At 47.4% G+C, this 16,308-nt stretch overlaps 1 protein-coding gene across 4 annotated transcripts in view; it reads right to left on the bottom strand.

Annotated features, from left to right (window-relative positions):
- The window catches only part of Arhgap39 (Rho GTPase activating protein 39), a 96,248-nt gene that overhangs the window by 12,624 nt on the left and 67,316 nt on the right, over nucleotides 1-16,308 (bottom strand). For 3 of the 4 annotated variants that reach the window (XR_004112341.1, XM_031347799.1, XM_031347795.1), the window contains exons 4-5: nucleotides 7,859-7,942; nucleotides 636-1,989 (exon numbers count right to left, since the gene is read on the bottom strand). Coding sequence is in view for 3 of the 4 variants with exons in the window: in XM_031347799.1 (XP_031203659.1) it covers nucleotides 636-1,989; nucleotides 7,859-7,942 (1,438 nt within the window). In the remaining variant the exon portion in view is untranslated. Of the gene's footprint in view, nucleotides 1-635; nucleotides 1,990-3,543; nucleotides 4,008-7,858; nucleotides 7,943-16,308 lie in introns of those variants that run through there. The other variant, XM_031347807.1, reaches the window with a different exon arrangement.

Raw genomic sequence — 16,308 nt, forward strand, 5'->3', positions numbered from 1 at the left:
TAAGGAAGGCTAGCATGCTACCTCCTGTAGGCATAGCTACCAACCCCATTCCCACCTCTGCATGACCCTGTGACCTTAGTGCTGCTCAGGGCTGGAGGGCCTAGCTTTTTATCACCTGTCTGGGGTGTGACCCTGGAGGCCCCTCCCTCTGCTTATATAACAAGACCTCCTTCTTTTCTTAAGGACAGCTTTGTCCCTGAATGTTCTGTTTCCCACAGCCCATGGATCTCTGAAGCCATGTGGAGACCCGAGACAGTTGCTGCCCAGAATTCACGGAACCTTCCCCAGTGCGGTAGAGACAGACAGCTGTACTGCCTCCATGAGTTCTAACTCTGGTGCTGCTGGGCAGGTGCAGCAAACCAGTATGGATCACAGACCTAGGATCTTGGGACCTCCCAGTCCCCAGGAGGGCAGGCTCATGGAAATGTACTTAGGGCTTGGTGTAGCATCTTATAGCTGAACCCTTGCTGACAGTTATATGGAGCCTGAGATTCAGGTCCTAAAAACCCCAAGTGTTACACTCATGCCATGGATGCCCGCTATAACAAGGCCTCATTCTGCCCCGTGCTGGCCTCAGACCCTGCCCGGAATCTGGTGGGCCCACAGATCCCATCTGCCCCACCCTGTGCCCTCACCTGTGAGGGATGGAGGTAAGGCTCCGGTGAGGCCAGGTTGGTCTGCACAGAGATGCTTTTCTCCAGCAGGATCTGAGGGAAGCCAAGCTTTTCAAAGGTGCTCCGCTTCCAGTGCTTGCTGTCCTGCTGTGCCAGCGCCTCGTCCTCACTGAATGCTCGCACCACAGGCCCAGGCATGGGCAGTGGGACAGCGCCGTCGCTCTCATATCCTGAGCCATCTTGCTGGGAGTCCCAGCTGCCCCTCTGCTTCATGTGGAAGTGGGCTTGCTGTGCTTCCCAGGCCAGCCGGGCCTGTGCCAGGAAGGGCTCAGGTGTGCCTCGTACTAGGTCAGCCTCAGCCTTTACTGGGGTAAGGCTGGCCCTGCATGGAGAACGCTCTTCAGTCAGAGGCTGTTCTCCTAGCAGGTCCCCGGCACCATCAGTGGATGAAGTGCTAGGGACTTGGCACAGAGAGGGCTTTCTGCTCTTTCTCTTACGAGTGCCTGGGGAGTAGCCTGTGGAAGACATGGTGTCCTGCTGACTGGACCAGGACATGGCATCCTCCTGGGCTTGGGGCAGTGGTGTGGGTGGTTGGCTTGGGCGTGACTCAGGCCCTTCCATGGTGCTGTAGTCTCCTGACCTGACCCCCAGGCGCTGGTCTCTCAACAGGCAGGGGCTGGGCTGCAGGGAGTAGGTGCCACCACCTGGGTTGGGTGCATACTTGTGCCTGGGCCCAGCTCTAAGCTTGGGGCTAGAGCCTGCTTGCTCCACATACACCAACTGCCGCACGTACTCCTTGCCCACAGGACTATATTCCAGGCTCAGAAAACGCTCAGGGCACTTTTGTTTGGTGCGCATCAGCTGCTGGCAGGGTGACGTTGGGGTCTGTTTGGTAGTTTGCAGGAACGGATGGGGCTTTCGGCCTGGTGACCTCTGTGGTGAGCCTGTCTGGTAGGGGCTGTTGGCCTCAAACTGCACATCCATGGGGGGCTCATCATAAATGGGGGCCTGGTATTCCACTGGAGGCTCCTCATAGAGTGGGGGTTCATACCCATAGCGTGGGGAGGAGGGCTGTGAGTCACTGGAGGGCTTTCGGGGCTGTATCAGCAGTGGTGAGCAGTTTCCCGAGAGCTCAGCCCTCCTCAGGAAGGGTGAGGGCCGCCTCTCTGGAAAGAAGACAGTGCCGTCACTGTCAGGGACAAAGGTCTGCAGGTTAGGTGAATGCTGGCTGCCAGATGGTCTGCGGTGATGCCCCCCTGGTTGGCTGTCTGTGGGATACCCATTGCCCTGGGGAGTGAGGAAGCTGGGTTCACGGTCAGCAACCTTGATGAGCATGCGTTCCTTGTTACCAGAGTTCCATCGCAGTGAGGAGGTCCTGTGTGGAGAATAGGCACCCAGTTATTGGCAGAGTTAAGCCCAGCCCCACCATCCAGCATCGTCCTCATGTCAGGTTCTTTCTGAATGACCTTTCATTTCTTATCTGTTTCTCACTCACTCGAGCACCAGGCAGAGAGCTGCTGCTGGAGCTCAAAGTCAATGGCTGAGGAGCCAAGCACCACACCACAGGAGCACCTCAGGGCCCAGCTTCAACACAAGGCTCCCTCAGCTCCCTGTGTCCACCCTATCAGGTCACAAAGGTCACTCTGCCTCAGTCCCAGTCCCTCCTCATCAAGGTCATGCTGAATACTTCTTATCTTCTCAATTGTCTTTTGCTTATGGACACAGTGGGTGGCACTGGGCCCAGGCACAATACTCACATATGTCCTGTTCCATAGGCCTGAGGTCAGAAGCACCCTGTATCTCATGGCTATGCTTAAAGTAGGTAGAAGCTGAACCTGGAGCAGTGTTCCAAGAGATGGTCTCACCCACTTAGTTCCTCCCCCAGACTACTGAAGTAGGACCCTCTGACTAGGATTTCCAGCACCTGTGAATTTGGCTGGCTAATCTTTCATGGTTGAAAAATAGCTATTGAGATTTTTAAATGTGTTTACTTCTTCTCCTTTGGGAATCAAATTACGACTCACTGTGCACCATACAGTTTCATGGGATAGTCTCTATTTCTCAGCTCTCTGTCCTTCAGATGTTCTTCTCATCTGTCTTCTGTTTGTTAGTTCTCTATTTAACATGTGGTTTTACTTACATTTACTTATTTTAGAAAGGCTGTGTGGCTATGTCTGGCTTTAAATTTGAGATTCCTACCTCTGCCTCACATGCTGAGATTAGAGGTGTATGCTGCTACACTCCCCTCAATCTTTTTAATGTGTATGAGTGTTTTGTTTGCATGTTTATCTGGACACCATGTATATGCAGTGGCTGTGGGGGTCAGAAGAGGGAGCAGGTGCCCGAGAACTAGAGTTACAGACCCATGTTAGTCATGGTATAGGTACTGAGATTTGAACCAAGATCCTCTGGAAGAGCAGCCAGTGTTCCTAGCTGCTGAGCCACTTCTCTAGTCTAAAGCTTATTCTACTTAAAAACCACCCACCGTTTTGGAGCTGGAGAGATGGCTCAGTGGGCAAGAGCACTAGTCAGACTCCTGCTGAAGGACCTGGGCTCAATTCCTAACACCCATCTGGCAATTCACAATTGTCTGTAACCCCAGTTCCAGGTGATGCACTGCCCTCCTCTGGCCTCTGCAGGCACTAACCATACACATGGTGCACATATACACATACAGGTAAGCACTCATACAAGAGACAGGCAAACCATAAGACTCTTTTCATCCATTTAGGCCACTATACCAAAATGCTGAAGGCTGGCTGGAGTAAGCCAGACAATTAGGCTAGGTGTGGGAGCACACATCTTTAATCCTGGCACTTGGAAGCCTGTCTGTTCTACACAGAGAGTTCCAGGGCCATGTCTACTTAGTGAGTCTGTCTTCAGACTTAAAATACAGTAGGTCTGATGTAGCCCAGTGAAAAGCACTTACCGGACATGCACATATCTCTCTGTGTGATTCCCAGCAGCAACAAACACAGCAAATGTGATCTGTAACATCAGACACACATTTCTATGCCTGCCACTTTTAAACCTTTTTTCCTGTTTGTGAGCGTTCTGCCTGCATCATGCTTGTGTACTTGTACATCTAAGCCCGAGGAAGCCACAAGTGGGAACTGGAAGCCCTGGAACTGGATGTTGGTGCTGGAAATTGAACCAGGTTCTCTGGAAAAAGAGGAGGTGTTCTTAACCAGTGAGCTATTTCTTTAGCCCTTAATGTTTCTGACTGGCTTAAATCTCTGCTATTTATGTATTTATTTAGCAGGGATTAAAGGTGTGTGCCTCCATGCCCAACTGTTCTTAATTTCTTTAGGTACATCTTGGAATGTTTTGTTTCTGGATATCCAGCACAAGCTAACTTCTTCCTGGGGCAGTTTAGTAGTGAGGATTAGACTCATGGCTACTGTTCAACCTTCAGTGCTGAAGTGTACTGCATGAACATTCTACAGATGGTCCAACTGTGGGTAAGGAAACTTACCATGGGGTGACATGTTTGTCTTCCCTTACTGTTTCCTTTTCTGACACAACCCACCCATTGAGGATCTCACGCATAGCCCAGGCTTGCCTCAAACCCGCTATGTAGCTGAGCTGACAATGAGTGCCTGGCCATCCTGCTTCTGTCTGCTATACGCTGAGATGCTGAGTCCGTTTGGACAGGTAAGGGATGAAAGGGCAAGGTTCCTGCCTTGAGAGCAGACACCGTAGGGTGTGGGCCTCCATGGTGCTGAGGGCTGCTGTGGCCCAGGCTTGTTTGTATAATGCACATGTTTTCCTGTTCTTCCTCCATGCCCCTGCAAGTGCAGTCAGCCTTGCTCAGACTTTCTTCCCACACAGCATTCACAGTCTCCACCTATACTTAGTCAATTTCTCTCCGTGGCATAGATGACCTGTGGCCTTGCTTCCTCCTTACCTCCTGCCTAGCTCCAGCATTAACTGTTGAGTGCAGGCAACTGGCCTGAGGGACCCTACACAACATGAAACCAAGGTGGTTTGATGTGAGAGTGGAAGCCCTCTCAGGGCTGCGGCCTCCGAAGGTGAGGTAAGCAGAGCAGGTCAGGCTCAAATGCCTCATTCTCCTCAGGCCCTTACAGGTTATTTCAGAGGAAGAACTGGCGAGTCTCATACAAAAAACAAAAACAAACAAAACCCCCAAATTAAGAAAAAAAATCTTAGGCAGGAAGTGCTTCTTTAGGATCACCTGCGTGCACACGGCAGTGTGTGGCCAAGGTGAGCAGGGAGCAGCTACAAGCATGGCCGCCTGTGGCCTCCTTGACCTCATGCTGGGATTCTGGGGCAAAACCTGGCACCAAAATTTATACTTATGAAGAAAACACTGGTCTAAAAACACCACCACTGTCTAGGCCTTCTTTCTCCCAGTGTGGGCTGCCACCAGGGGCCACTGCTGTCTCAGGCCTCTGCGAGTGTCTGTGCTTTCTTGCTGGGCTGGGCTCTGCCTCCGGCCCTCAGGAGGATGCCCTGCTCCTGGCAGGCTCCTTTGTGTTTCTGCTGCTCTACACCAGTCCTGCATACATAGCTTTCCTATCCAAAGGTTGAACCTGCTGAGCTCCCTTTCCAGTGTCTGTACTTGGGTGTTCGTGGGCACTGCCTGCAGGATGCCACTCCTTCACACTGACCCCACATTCTACAGCTTTTTCAGATCTGTTGTTCCTTTCTCCACGTTTCCTTCTCTCTGGGACTTCCCCTCTTCACAAAAAACCCAAAGTGGTCCCAAGATGAGGATCAGAAAGACAGGCATCAAGGACTGATGCAGCTGGACAGCGGTACACACGGGCACTTCTAACTGCAACTGCCATTCCTGGGACATGAGCAAGCCAAGAAGCTTTGGTTACCTGGGAATCAGAAAATACAGTGTTTGCTTTCTCTTGAGCTGTGGGAAGCCTCACTGCCTCCGTGGTTGGTTAGTTCTGACCCCTTTTGGTAATTTGTTTCACAAGTACTTTGTGACTTCTTGCCCTTCCAGCTAATATGCTGATCTGTGCTATGGAGATATGGAGACAGCTTGTGATGCTCTGCTCTGGAAGCACAAAGGCTGCAACACCTTAGCAGGGAGCATGTCTGCATGAGGCCTGACCCCTTTTCCAGCCTTCTTAAGAAGTACTGGTCGCCCATGGACACAGAAACCCAATTGAGGCAAGCCTCTGGCTCTAGCTCTTACAAGCACCAGTATCCTCTTGTGATCCACCTCTTTTTCAGATGTCACTGGTATCTATGCCAAGGTCTCAGTGACAGGGCAATTGACACAATGGTACTATAGCATGACTTTTTCTTGCTAACATTCATGGTTATCCTGTTACTATTTGGGTGGAGATAATGTGGCTGGGCAACAGCAATGAAATAGGTAGAACAACAAAGTGACAGATGGATACATGGGAATGGGACTCCTTTTGTTGGAGACAGGGTCTCACACCGATAACCAGACTGTTAATACTCCTAGTAGAAGGTGAGAGAAGGGTCACAGGACCTGGCCACAGGTCTAGCCCAGACATCTCATTGCTCTTTTGTTTGCCCCTCCTAGTGCAAGGGATCTTGGGAGATGTTAGAATATACAGGATGTGTGTTGGGGTGGGGGAGCTCAATGATGCAGCTTCTCTGAGGTCATCCTGCACACGTGCTAAGACTCTTCAGTGATGCCTCAGACTCCATGAGTGAAAGCAGTAAACTCACAAGTTCACCAAGGTAGATTTGGGTGGAATCATTCCTTTGGTCTGTACAATGGAAAGCAGTACAACAAGGGCACAGGAGGAAAAGGCGGAGTGCCTTGCATGGAAGAGCCTCCAACAGGTAACTGACTGAGATCAGACCTTCTACCCTGTGGCAGGCCAGGACTCTTTCGAGGTTGTGTCAGGCAAGCAGTGCCCTGGGCAGGCCATTGGAATGCAGCAGAGCCCAGAGAGTCCTTCTGGTTTAGAAATGCAGCTCTGTGCTGCCCAGGTTCACTAGAGACCATATGAGACTCTAAAATGGATGCCTAATGGCATCATTGCTAGCAGGTAAAAAGGCGTGAATAACGGAGAAGTGGAAGATGCCCCATGGACAGTAGCCACGGGGAAAGTGCTACAAGGCTAGAGACCTAGGGGGCTCCAAGGAGGCTCTTTAAGTTTCTGTAGAGGCTGGTGTAAGTCAACTGGTGTGGCAGGTGTGTTTCACAGGGCTGAGAGGAGCTCAACTGCTAACATGGGGACCAAAGGGCAAAAGGACCCGAGTGGGCTCGCTTCTCTCATCTGCCACCCATACAGACAATATCCAGAAAAGCCTGGAGAGCCTCTTTAGCCCACTGGGGCTTGTGACTGTAAGAGTACCTGCTTCCCTGGAAGCACTACAGGTATCTATATGGGGCATGTTACTAATGAGCCCCCCAGGACTGGTGGGGTTACAAAAGTGCTTGCCAGCCAAAGGTTAGATGGGGCATCTGCCATACACAGTGCACCTCCTCAGCCTAGGACAGTGGTTAAGGGTCATGGGAAATCTCAAACCTTGTGGCCAGAGCTGAGGTCTGATTTGTCACCATGCAGAATAAGTCTCTCCCAGACCCATACTGCTGATGAGAAACATGAATCCCAGGGAGGCCTGGAATACACCTGCAGTTACACGGTCACTTAGGAGGCCTGGAATACACCTGCAGTTACACGGTCACTTAGGACCAGGGCAGGATCCGATTTCCTCCCACACCTGTCTCCATTTAAGAAGCAAGTCCAATTGGCTGAGCAAACTCTCAAGGTCTCTCATGTCTTTCAATTTCTTCCCCAGTACCAAAGCTGTTCCTGGGTGGTGTGTATTCAGAAACCCTGGCCATCCTCAGGCATAATACTCTGCCTTATGCCCTACATTTGCCACAGAAAACCAGTCACCAAGAAAGAAGATTATAGGTGACTGCTATAATTTTGTGAGGGAACTGCTTCCCTCCCTACAACTACCTGGGTCTCCTGACTGGCCCTGGTAAGTGCTCTAAAGTGTGGGTCAGTATCACCCAGGGGTAGAACACACATCAAGCGTCTCTTAGACCTCATCCTTCCTCCAGAAGCTCAGAGAGGCCACAAGATTCCTCCAAAATGGAATTCCCAGTGAAGCTGGGGCAATGCTGAGTGCCTTGTGCTCACACCCAAGGAGTTGGTGATCTTTAACCTTCCTGGTGTTCCTGTTGCTTCTTGCTCAACCAAACTCTGCTCTAGTCCACCCAGGAACACTCAGATTAGTAGACTGGTGTGTCCAACGTTAGGCAGTTCTACCTGTAGTGAAGGAGCTGGCCGTCAGCACTGTAATCCCGGTACACCTCATAGTCCTTCTCCAGGAGCACACCTGGTGGTGAACAACTGAAACACAGCAGAAAGAAAAAGACATGAGTCTAGGTGTAGCACACAGGACTGCCCCTCACTCCTCTGGGGATGACCTGGGTTGCACTTCATATGTTCCTTTGTTCCTTCTTTTCCTTTCTTAGTTTATACATAGGATCTCACTATGCACCTCTGGCTGGCCTGGTACTCCCAGAGATCCATCTGCCTCTGCCTTCTGAGTGCTGGAATACAAGTATGTACCACCATGCCCCTGTGTTCCTTTTTATGGTCTAAGCAAGAATTCTTCTGTCTTTCTATCTTCCACTGTAAGAATAGCCAGAGTGGCCCAGAGGCCTTGGAGCAGGCCAGGACACCAGCCCTGTCCTAGAACTGTAGTCATTGTTCTAAGGGCCCAGAGATGGGGCTACTGAGAGATTTAACCAGAAATGGCAGAAAACCACAGAGGAGAAGACACGCCACAAAGGCTCTTCTGGGGACTGTAATGTTCTGAGGGCAGACAAAAAGATATCTAAGAGATATCAGAAGTGGATGTCTAAAAAAGTGATTATCCTTGTCAGCTATCCAAAAGGCAGGTGGTTAAACTAACACCTATTTGTGATTGAGAGGAAGCTTTAGTACTCTAGAAGAAGAGATTTATTTAATCTTATCTAGATTATCTTTACTGAACCCTGGGCTTTTACAGTACTCAGAAACAAAAGGCAGAGAGCCAAGATGCTGGTGTACACTCTTGCTGCCAGAGTATAGTTCAATTTTGGAACAGCTGCTAATGTATAGGTAGAGGGCACTGGTTGATTTAAGTGTCTAAAAGAAAAAGTCATCAGTAGGTGTCAGTCTTTATTGTTTTTGAGATAGGAGTTCACTATGTGGACCAGCTGACCTCAAACTCACTGAGCTCCTTTTGCACCTGCCTTCCAAGTGTTGGGGTTCAAGGTGTACACCATTACACCCAGTCTAAATGTCAGTCTTGAAAAGCGAAAACAAAAAGTTACTGGTAGTATTAATGGAGACTTGTAGCCTAGTCTTCACTTAAAAGTTAAAGAATGCCGGGCGGTGGTGGTGCACGCCTTTAATCCCAGCACTTGGGAGGCAGAGGCAGGTGGATTTCTGAGTTCGAGGCCAGCCTGGTCTACAGAGTGAGTTCCAGGACAGCCAGGGCTATACAGAGAAACCCTGTCTCAAAAAACAAAAACAAAACAAAACAAAAAAACAAAAACAAAAACAAACAAACAAACAAAAAGTTAAAGAATAAGCCAGAGCCGGGCGGGGGTGGTGCACGCCTTTAATCCCAGCACTTGGGAGGCAGAGGCAGGTGGATTTCTGAGTTTGAGGCCAGCCTGGTCTATAGAGTGAGTTCCAGGACAGCCAGGACTACACAGAGAAACCCTGTCCAAAAAGAAAAAAAAAGAAAAGAAAAGAAAAAGAAAAAAGAAAAGAGAAAAAAAGAAAAGAAAAAAAAAGTTAAAGAAAGCATTATTAGGAAAATTCATAATATATATAATCTTGAATCATTAAATTATAGAAGGATCAAAAGAACCCTAATGTCTTTTAATCCTGCATTCCATTTGCACACACCTCATTCATTCCTTTGATCACACTTTAGCCTGGATGTGAATGAGACATGGCTTAGATTTCTTCATCCGATTCCTTGGCTCTAGGCAAGACAGCAGATTCTGTGCCAGCAAATGTGGGCACTGTTGAAAAAGCCTTTGAATACTAGAGAATTTTCATGGTATATAGTGTTAATCCTGTCAAATGGAGCAAACGCCTCCACTTTTAACTCTCCTCATTTTGATCCTAAGGTCCGTATGTGAGCATCTGATGACAGAGATAAATCATCATCACCGGGATAACTGGACAGCAGGTAGTATGAATTCCTTAGGATGGGCTAGAAGATGCTAGACCTAGACAACTAAGGTAGTGTTCCAGTTATATGTTGGCCTGGTTTCTCTCCAAACTGTAAACTCCTTCAAGATTAACTACCTTCTAAAAAGAGAATGTCCCTCCCTTCCACTGTTTTTTTTTTTTTTTTTTTTTTTTTTTTTTTTTTTTTTTTTTTTTTTTTTTTTTGGTTTTTCGAGACAGGGTTTCTCTCTATAGCCCTGGCTGTCCTGGAACTCACTTTGTAGACCAGGCTGGCCTCGAACTCGGAGATCCACCTGCCTCTGCCTCCCAAGTGCTGGGATTAAAGGCGTGCGCCACCACCGCCCGGCCCCTTCCACTGTTTTATATTCAAACATGAGCCTTAAGCTCTCCTTACCGAGCTCAGTACAGATCTATGGGAAAGGCTCTCATCATCCAGGAAGGCCCACCACCATTGTGTCCTTCACAAAGTTCTCCTGGTTCAAGTATTGAAGCTGCTGAAACCAGACCTCTCTGCCTGGGGTACTAAACATGTCACATGGAGCGGCTTTATAGCCAGGCTTTACTTTGTAAAGCACATGACCACCTGTGACTTTTCTGCTTTTTTAGCTGACTATTTAGAAACCAAGTGTACTCATGATGGCATGATGGCAACAACAGCAACAGAAATGAAGCAGAAGTCTAGGGAATGAATTAACAGTACAGCTCAGAAGTGGAAACTTGCCTCATGCACACAGGCCCTGGGTCCAATCTCAAGCACCGTTCTCATGAAAGCCTCACATTCAGGGCTGGAGAGATGGCTCAGCAGTTAAGAGCACTGACTGCTCTTCCAGCAATCCTGAGTTCAAATCCCAGCAACCACATGGTGGCTCACAACCATCTGCAATGGGATCCAATGCTATCTTCTGGTGTGTCTGAAGAGAGCAACAGTATACTCATATACATAAAATAAATAAATTAATCTTAAAAAAAAAAAAAGAAAAGGCCGGGCGGTGGTGGCGCACGCCTTTAATCCCAGCACTTGGGAGGCAGAGGCAGGCAGATTTCTGAGTTCGATGCCAGCCTGGTCTACAGAGTGAGTACCAGGATAGTCAGGGCTATACAGAGAAACCCTGTCTGGAAAAAAACAAAAAAAAAGAAAGCCTCACATTTAGTGGTTTGTGCTTGTAACTTCAAGAAGTGGGAGGCTGAGGTTCAAGGCCAGCCTGGGATGAGCATTAAGACCATCTTTACAAATAAATATAAAGCCCGTGCTGGATCAGAACTATAAGTTGGTTGAGCTATATAAAGGGGCGGCTTAGTGGGTGAAGAGCTAACCACGCAAGCATGAGATCTGAACTCAGACTCTAGCATCCACGTAAAAAGCCAGTGTGACGTCATGTACCTGCAGCTCTAGGCTGGGAGATGGAGACGGGGAATCCTAGGAGCTGATGGACCAGCACATCTAGCCAAAATGGCAAACTTCAAGGAAGTAGGAGACACTGCTCCAAACAAATATGCTGAAAAGTGATGATAAACAAAGACCTCTGAAGTTGGCCTCTGACCTCCACAAGAACACACACAGATAGGCAAACACATCTGCCTAGACTCACACACAAAATAAAAATATTGAAAAAAAAGTAAAAACAGCTACTGGAAGATGCTAAAAGTACAGAAGCAGAACTCAATGGTACCACTGTGTGAACATGCCTGCTCCAAACACTGCAGCACTGGAGGCACAGGTTCTGAAGCTCACCAGAAAGTCTGATTACCAACCTAAATACACATGCCATGGTTTGCTTACACCAACTCACATTGAAATTTGCTTCTAACCTAATGATGTGGGAAGGCAGTAAGGCCTTGAAGAACCCTCCCTCTGAGGGAGTGATGAGTTCCTGTGGGAGTAGAGTGCTCTTAAGAGATGAGTTAGCCGCTGAGAGAAAGACATGCAGGGGAGGTCAGGTCTACTGCCTATAGTTTATAAAGAGCCAAAATAAGACAGTTTCCTCTATGAATCACCACTAAAAATATCTAACTATGGGAGCAGAAATGGTCTGAGACAATAGACAAGAATTTAGTACACGACCAATAGAAAATTAGGAAAATATTATGTATAGTAAAAAGAAATCACATGTGTAAAAGCCAAGTGAGCACACCGTTCCTGTGTCATGGAGTCATGATCTTCCTCTTCAGCATATCTTACTGCTGTGTGCCACCACACCTGTCACAATGTTATACAAATTTGAAAACTGCAAGAACATATGCCTAGAATCCCACAGTAGATGACACTACCGAGACAATTTTATTTTTGCTTCTGTACAGTCTTCAAAGGACTGAACGAATGAGTGGCAAATATTAACAGAATCTACCGGTTTAATATATCTTTAAATATAGAGTTATGATATAGAGCAAAAGCTAGAAAATAATACATGACATATGTAAACACAACTGTAGTAACCCATGTCCCCATCTGTGCTGAGCCTGTCTGGAGTGACCTATGGCGAGACACAGTGTTATCTGAAAGGAGGACTTGGCAGCAGAGGAACAGGGAGGGACAGGGAAGGCACACGTGCAAGGACCAGGAACAAGACTCCCAGCCAGCCCTCGCTGTCAGCTCTACCACTAGGTGGAGACAAAGCCCTCAACACATGAGTCTCTTAGGAGAAAGTAACCATGATGAAGCACAACCTGAAGTAAAAATTGCCAAAATGTGTTGCAACTAGCCATGCTAAGAGTGTGTGTATTAAAGGCTTAGGAAAGGCCAGGCAGTGGTGGCACAGGCCTTTAATCCCAGCACTTGTGAGGCAGAGGCAGGCGGATTTCTGAGTTCGAGGCCAGCCTGGTCTACAGAGTGAGTTCCAGGACAGTCAGGGCTATACAGAGAAACCCTGTCTCAAAACAAACAAACAAACAAAACCACCACCACCAACAACAACAACAAAAAAGGCCTAGGAAAATATCACGTATACTAGACTGAAATCTTTGGGGAAATGTAAGCTTATGTAGAAATATAAGCCCATGGTTATACTTTTCAGTAGAAGGGCTCCACAGAATCTACTGTGAACTATGGGAATGCCAGTATCAACAAGCTTCACCCATGCTCGTGGGCCTAGCTTTAAGTAATTCCACTAATGTGTGTGTGTGTGTGTGTGTGTGTGTGTGTGTGTGTGAGAGAGAGAGGGAGGGAGAGAGAGAGAGAGAGACAGAGAGAGAGAGAGAACGAGCAAGAGCGAGAGTGGATGGGGGTTAGGGAGAGGAAGAGAAATAATAGCTAAATATTCTTCATTTGCCCTACCACATAAGCATGCTATAAGCTAAACACTATACTACGACTTATTTTTTTCTTGTTGTTTTTTGTTTTTGTTTTTGTTTTTGTTTTGAGACAGGGTTCTCTGTGTAGCCCTGGCTGTCCTCGAACTCAGAAATCCACCTGTCTCTGCCTCCCAAGTGCTGGGATTAAAGGCATGTGCCACCACTGCCTGGCTATTTTTTTCTTAAACTAAGAAAACATTTGAAATTTTCTGAGAAAAAGTTTCATTCATACAGCCTTAGGCTATCCTCAAATTTGTGAGTGTCCTTCCTCAGACTTTGAAACACTGCAGTCAGAGGTGTCCACCAGTGTTTCTTAGTAAATGAAGCTTACAACCCCAAGACAAATGGGATGACCAATGGCTCAATTTCAGACAATATCCAGCTGCTTTATTTCCCAAGCTATCAAAATCAGAAGAGGAGGCATGACACCATTCCAACATGTCTGAAGAGATAGAACTGAAATCTTTTCAGACAAAATGCAAAAGAAATTTGTTTTAAATTCCATCTAACCGGGCTGGAGAGATGGCTCAGCAGTTAAGAGCACTGACTGCTCTTCCGAAGGTCCTGAGTTCAAATCCCGGCAACCACATGGTAGCTCACAACCATCCATAACGAGATCTGACTCTTTCTTCTGGAGTGTTTGAAGACAGCTCCAGTGTACTTACATATACTAAATAAATACATCTTTAAAAAAAAAAAAATCCATCTACCCATGTAACTAAAAAGATCCTGTATAGCTATCAGGTGCCATTAACCTGCAAAGCATAATAAAAGCATGTATGAGCTGGGTGTGGTGGCTCATGTGTGTAACTGTAGCAATGGGGCAGATGAGGCAGAAAGACTGCCTTTAGTTTGAGGCCATCTTGGAAGACATAATGAGTTCCATGTATGAGACCCAGGCTCAAACAAAAACAAATTAAAAATTAATGTCAAGAGAAGAATCTAAGAGCTTGAAATTCCTAAGTGATAAAATTGCTAAGTGATATGCTCAGCTCAACCTACACTTGAATGGATATCTTTCCTTGGCAATGCCCATCTGTGTGAAGAGGCAAAGATATGTCACAGTTCACAACATATGAACGTTTGCCATTGGTTTTCTTTTGCCACTATATATGTGTCTCTGTGTACCTGTGTGTATACATGTATGCAGATCCTAGGGCTGTCATCTGATGCTTCTTCTTCTTGTTTTCAAGACAGGGTTTCTCTGTGTAGCCCTGGTTGTCCTGGAACTCGATCTGTAGACCAGGCTGGCTTCAAACTCATAGGCCCTTTTGACTCTGACTCCAGAGTGCTGGGATTAAAGGTGTGTACAACTATGCCCAGTTTTTGTTTTTGTTTTTGTTTTTTTTTTGGTTTTTCGAGACAGGGTTTCTCTGTATAGCCCTGGCTGTCCTGGAACTCACTCTGTAGACCAGGCTGGCCTCGAACTCAGAAATCCGCCTGCCTCTGCCTCCCAAGTGCTGGGATTAAAGGCATGCGCCACCACCGCCCGGCCCCAGTTTTTGTTTTTTGAAGCAAGGTCTCTCTATGTAGGTTTGGTTGGCCTGGAACCCACTACATAGACCAGGCTGGCTTTGAACTCATAGAAATCTGCCTGTTTCTGCCTCCTGAGTGCTGGGATTAAAAGTGTGTCCTACCAAGCCTGGCTCCTATAGCTGGCTTTAAAAAAAAAAAAAAAAATCCAAATGCAGGTCTGTCTTAGTCAGGGTTTCTATTCCTGCACAACATCATGACCATGAAGCAAGTTGGGGAGGAAAGGGTTTATTTGGCTTACTTCCACATGGCTGTTCATCACCAAAGGAAGTCAGGACTGGAACTCAAGCAGGTCAGGAAGCAGGAGCTGATGCAAAGGCCATGGAGGGATGTTCTTTACTGGCTTGCTTCCCCTGGCTTGCTCAGTCTGCTCTCTTATAGAGCCTAAGACTTCCAGCCCAGGGATGGCACCACCCACAAGGGGCCCTACCCCCTTGATCACTAATTGAGAAAATGCCCCACAGCTGGATCTCATGGAGGCACTTCCCCAACTGAAGCTCCCTTCTGTGATAACTCCAGCCTGTGTCAAGTTGACACACAAAACCAGCCAGTACAAGGTCTTATATTTTCATGGCAGGCAGTTTCCCCACTGAGCCATCGACCTAGCCCCACCAATTGGTTTTGATGTCAGGGGCTATCACTGCTCCTGCTCCTGTTCCTGGGAGCAGCCACACTGGCACCTGCTGCTCACAAAGTACTTTGGCTCCCTCTCAGAACATGGCCCTAAGCTCTGTTGAGCAGATGCCCTCCATCATGTGTAGTATCCCTGTCCTCACCAGGGCTGTATTCTGGCTTATGGAGCACCCTGCAAAGAGGACAGCCAGCTGGACCCAGCCCAGAATGAACACAGATGGTGAAATTAGCAGAGGAGGGCACAAGAGTAATTCAAAGTGTATTCCATATGCTCAAAGTTAGAAGGGAAAGAAAAAGACAAAAAGAAAGGCTGAACAGACTAAGGGAGATGACTCAGCAGGCAGACACTGAGTTTGATTCCCAGAACTCAAGTAAAGATAGAAGGAGAGAATCAACTCTACAAAGTGGCCTTTGGCATCCACACGCATATTGTAGCACATGTATGCTACTCCCATATACACAATACACTAATAATAATCATAATAATAATCAAGTTTTTAAAAAGGCTAAACAAGGCAAACAGAGGCATAAAATATACAAAAACATAAAATGACCCAAGCTAAAGTTCTAGAGATGAGGAGCTAGGTCTCTGAGGCAGCTGTTTGGTAGAGTGCGTGCCTAGTTTGCATAAAGCTCCAGCACTGTGTAAAACCAAGTGTGACTGCACATGCCTACAATTTTACTTGGGAAGCAGAGATTGGAAGATCACAAATCCAAGTCATCTTCTGCCTAGACAGTAAATTCAAGGCCAGCCAGAATCACATGAGATCCTGTCCCAAAAAAACCTAAAAAGTTGGGGTGGAACAATGGTTCATCAGTTCAGGGTGCTTACTGCTATTGTGGAGGACCTGGATAAGTCACCAGCTTCCTCTTAGCTGCTCACAATCGTCTGTTGCTCCAGTCCCAGAGAATCTGATACCCTTTTCTGGTCTCTGAGAATATCAGACACAGACAGGGTATGCAAAACATGCATACACTGCCGGGCTGTGGTGGTGCACGCCTTTAATCCCAGCACTTGGGAGGCAGAGGCAGAGGCAGGTGGATCTCTGAGTTTGAGGCCAGCCTGG

This window comes from Mastomys coucha, unplaced genomic scaffold (assembly GCF_008632895.1).
Source record: "Mastomys coucha isolate ucsf_1 unplaced genomic scaffold, UCSF_Mcou_1 pScaffold11, whole genome shotgun sequence".
Taxonomy (NCBI): Eukaryota; Metazoa; Chordata; class Mammalia; order Rodentia; family Muridae; genus Mastomys; species Mastomys coucha.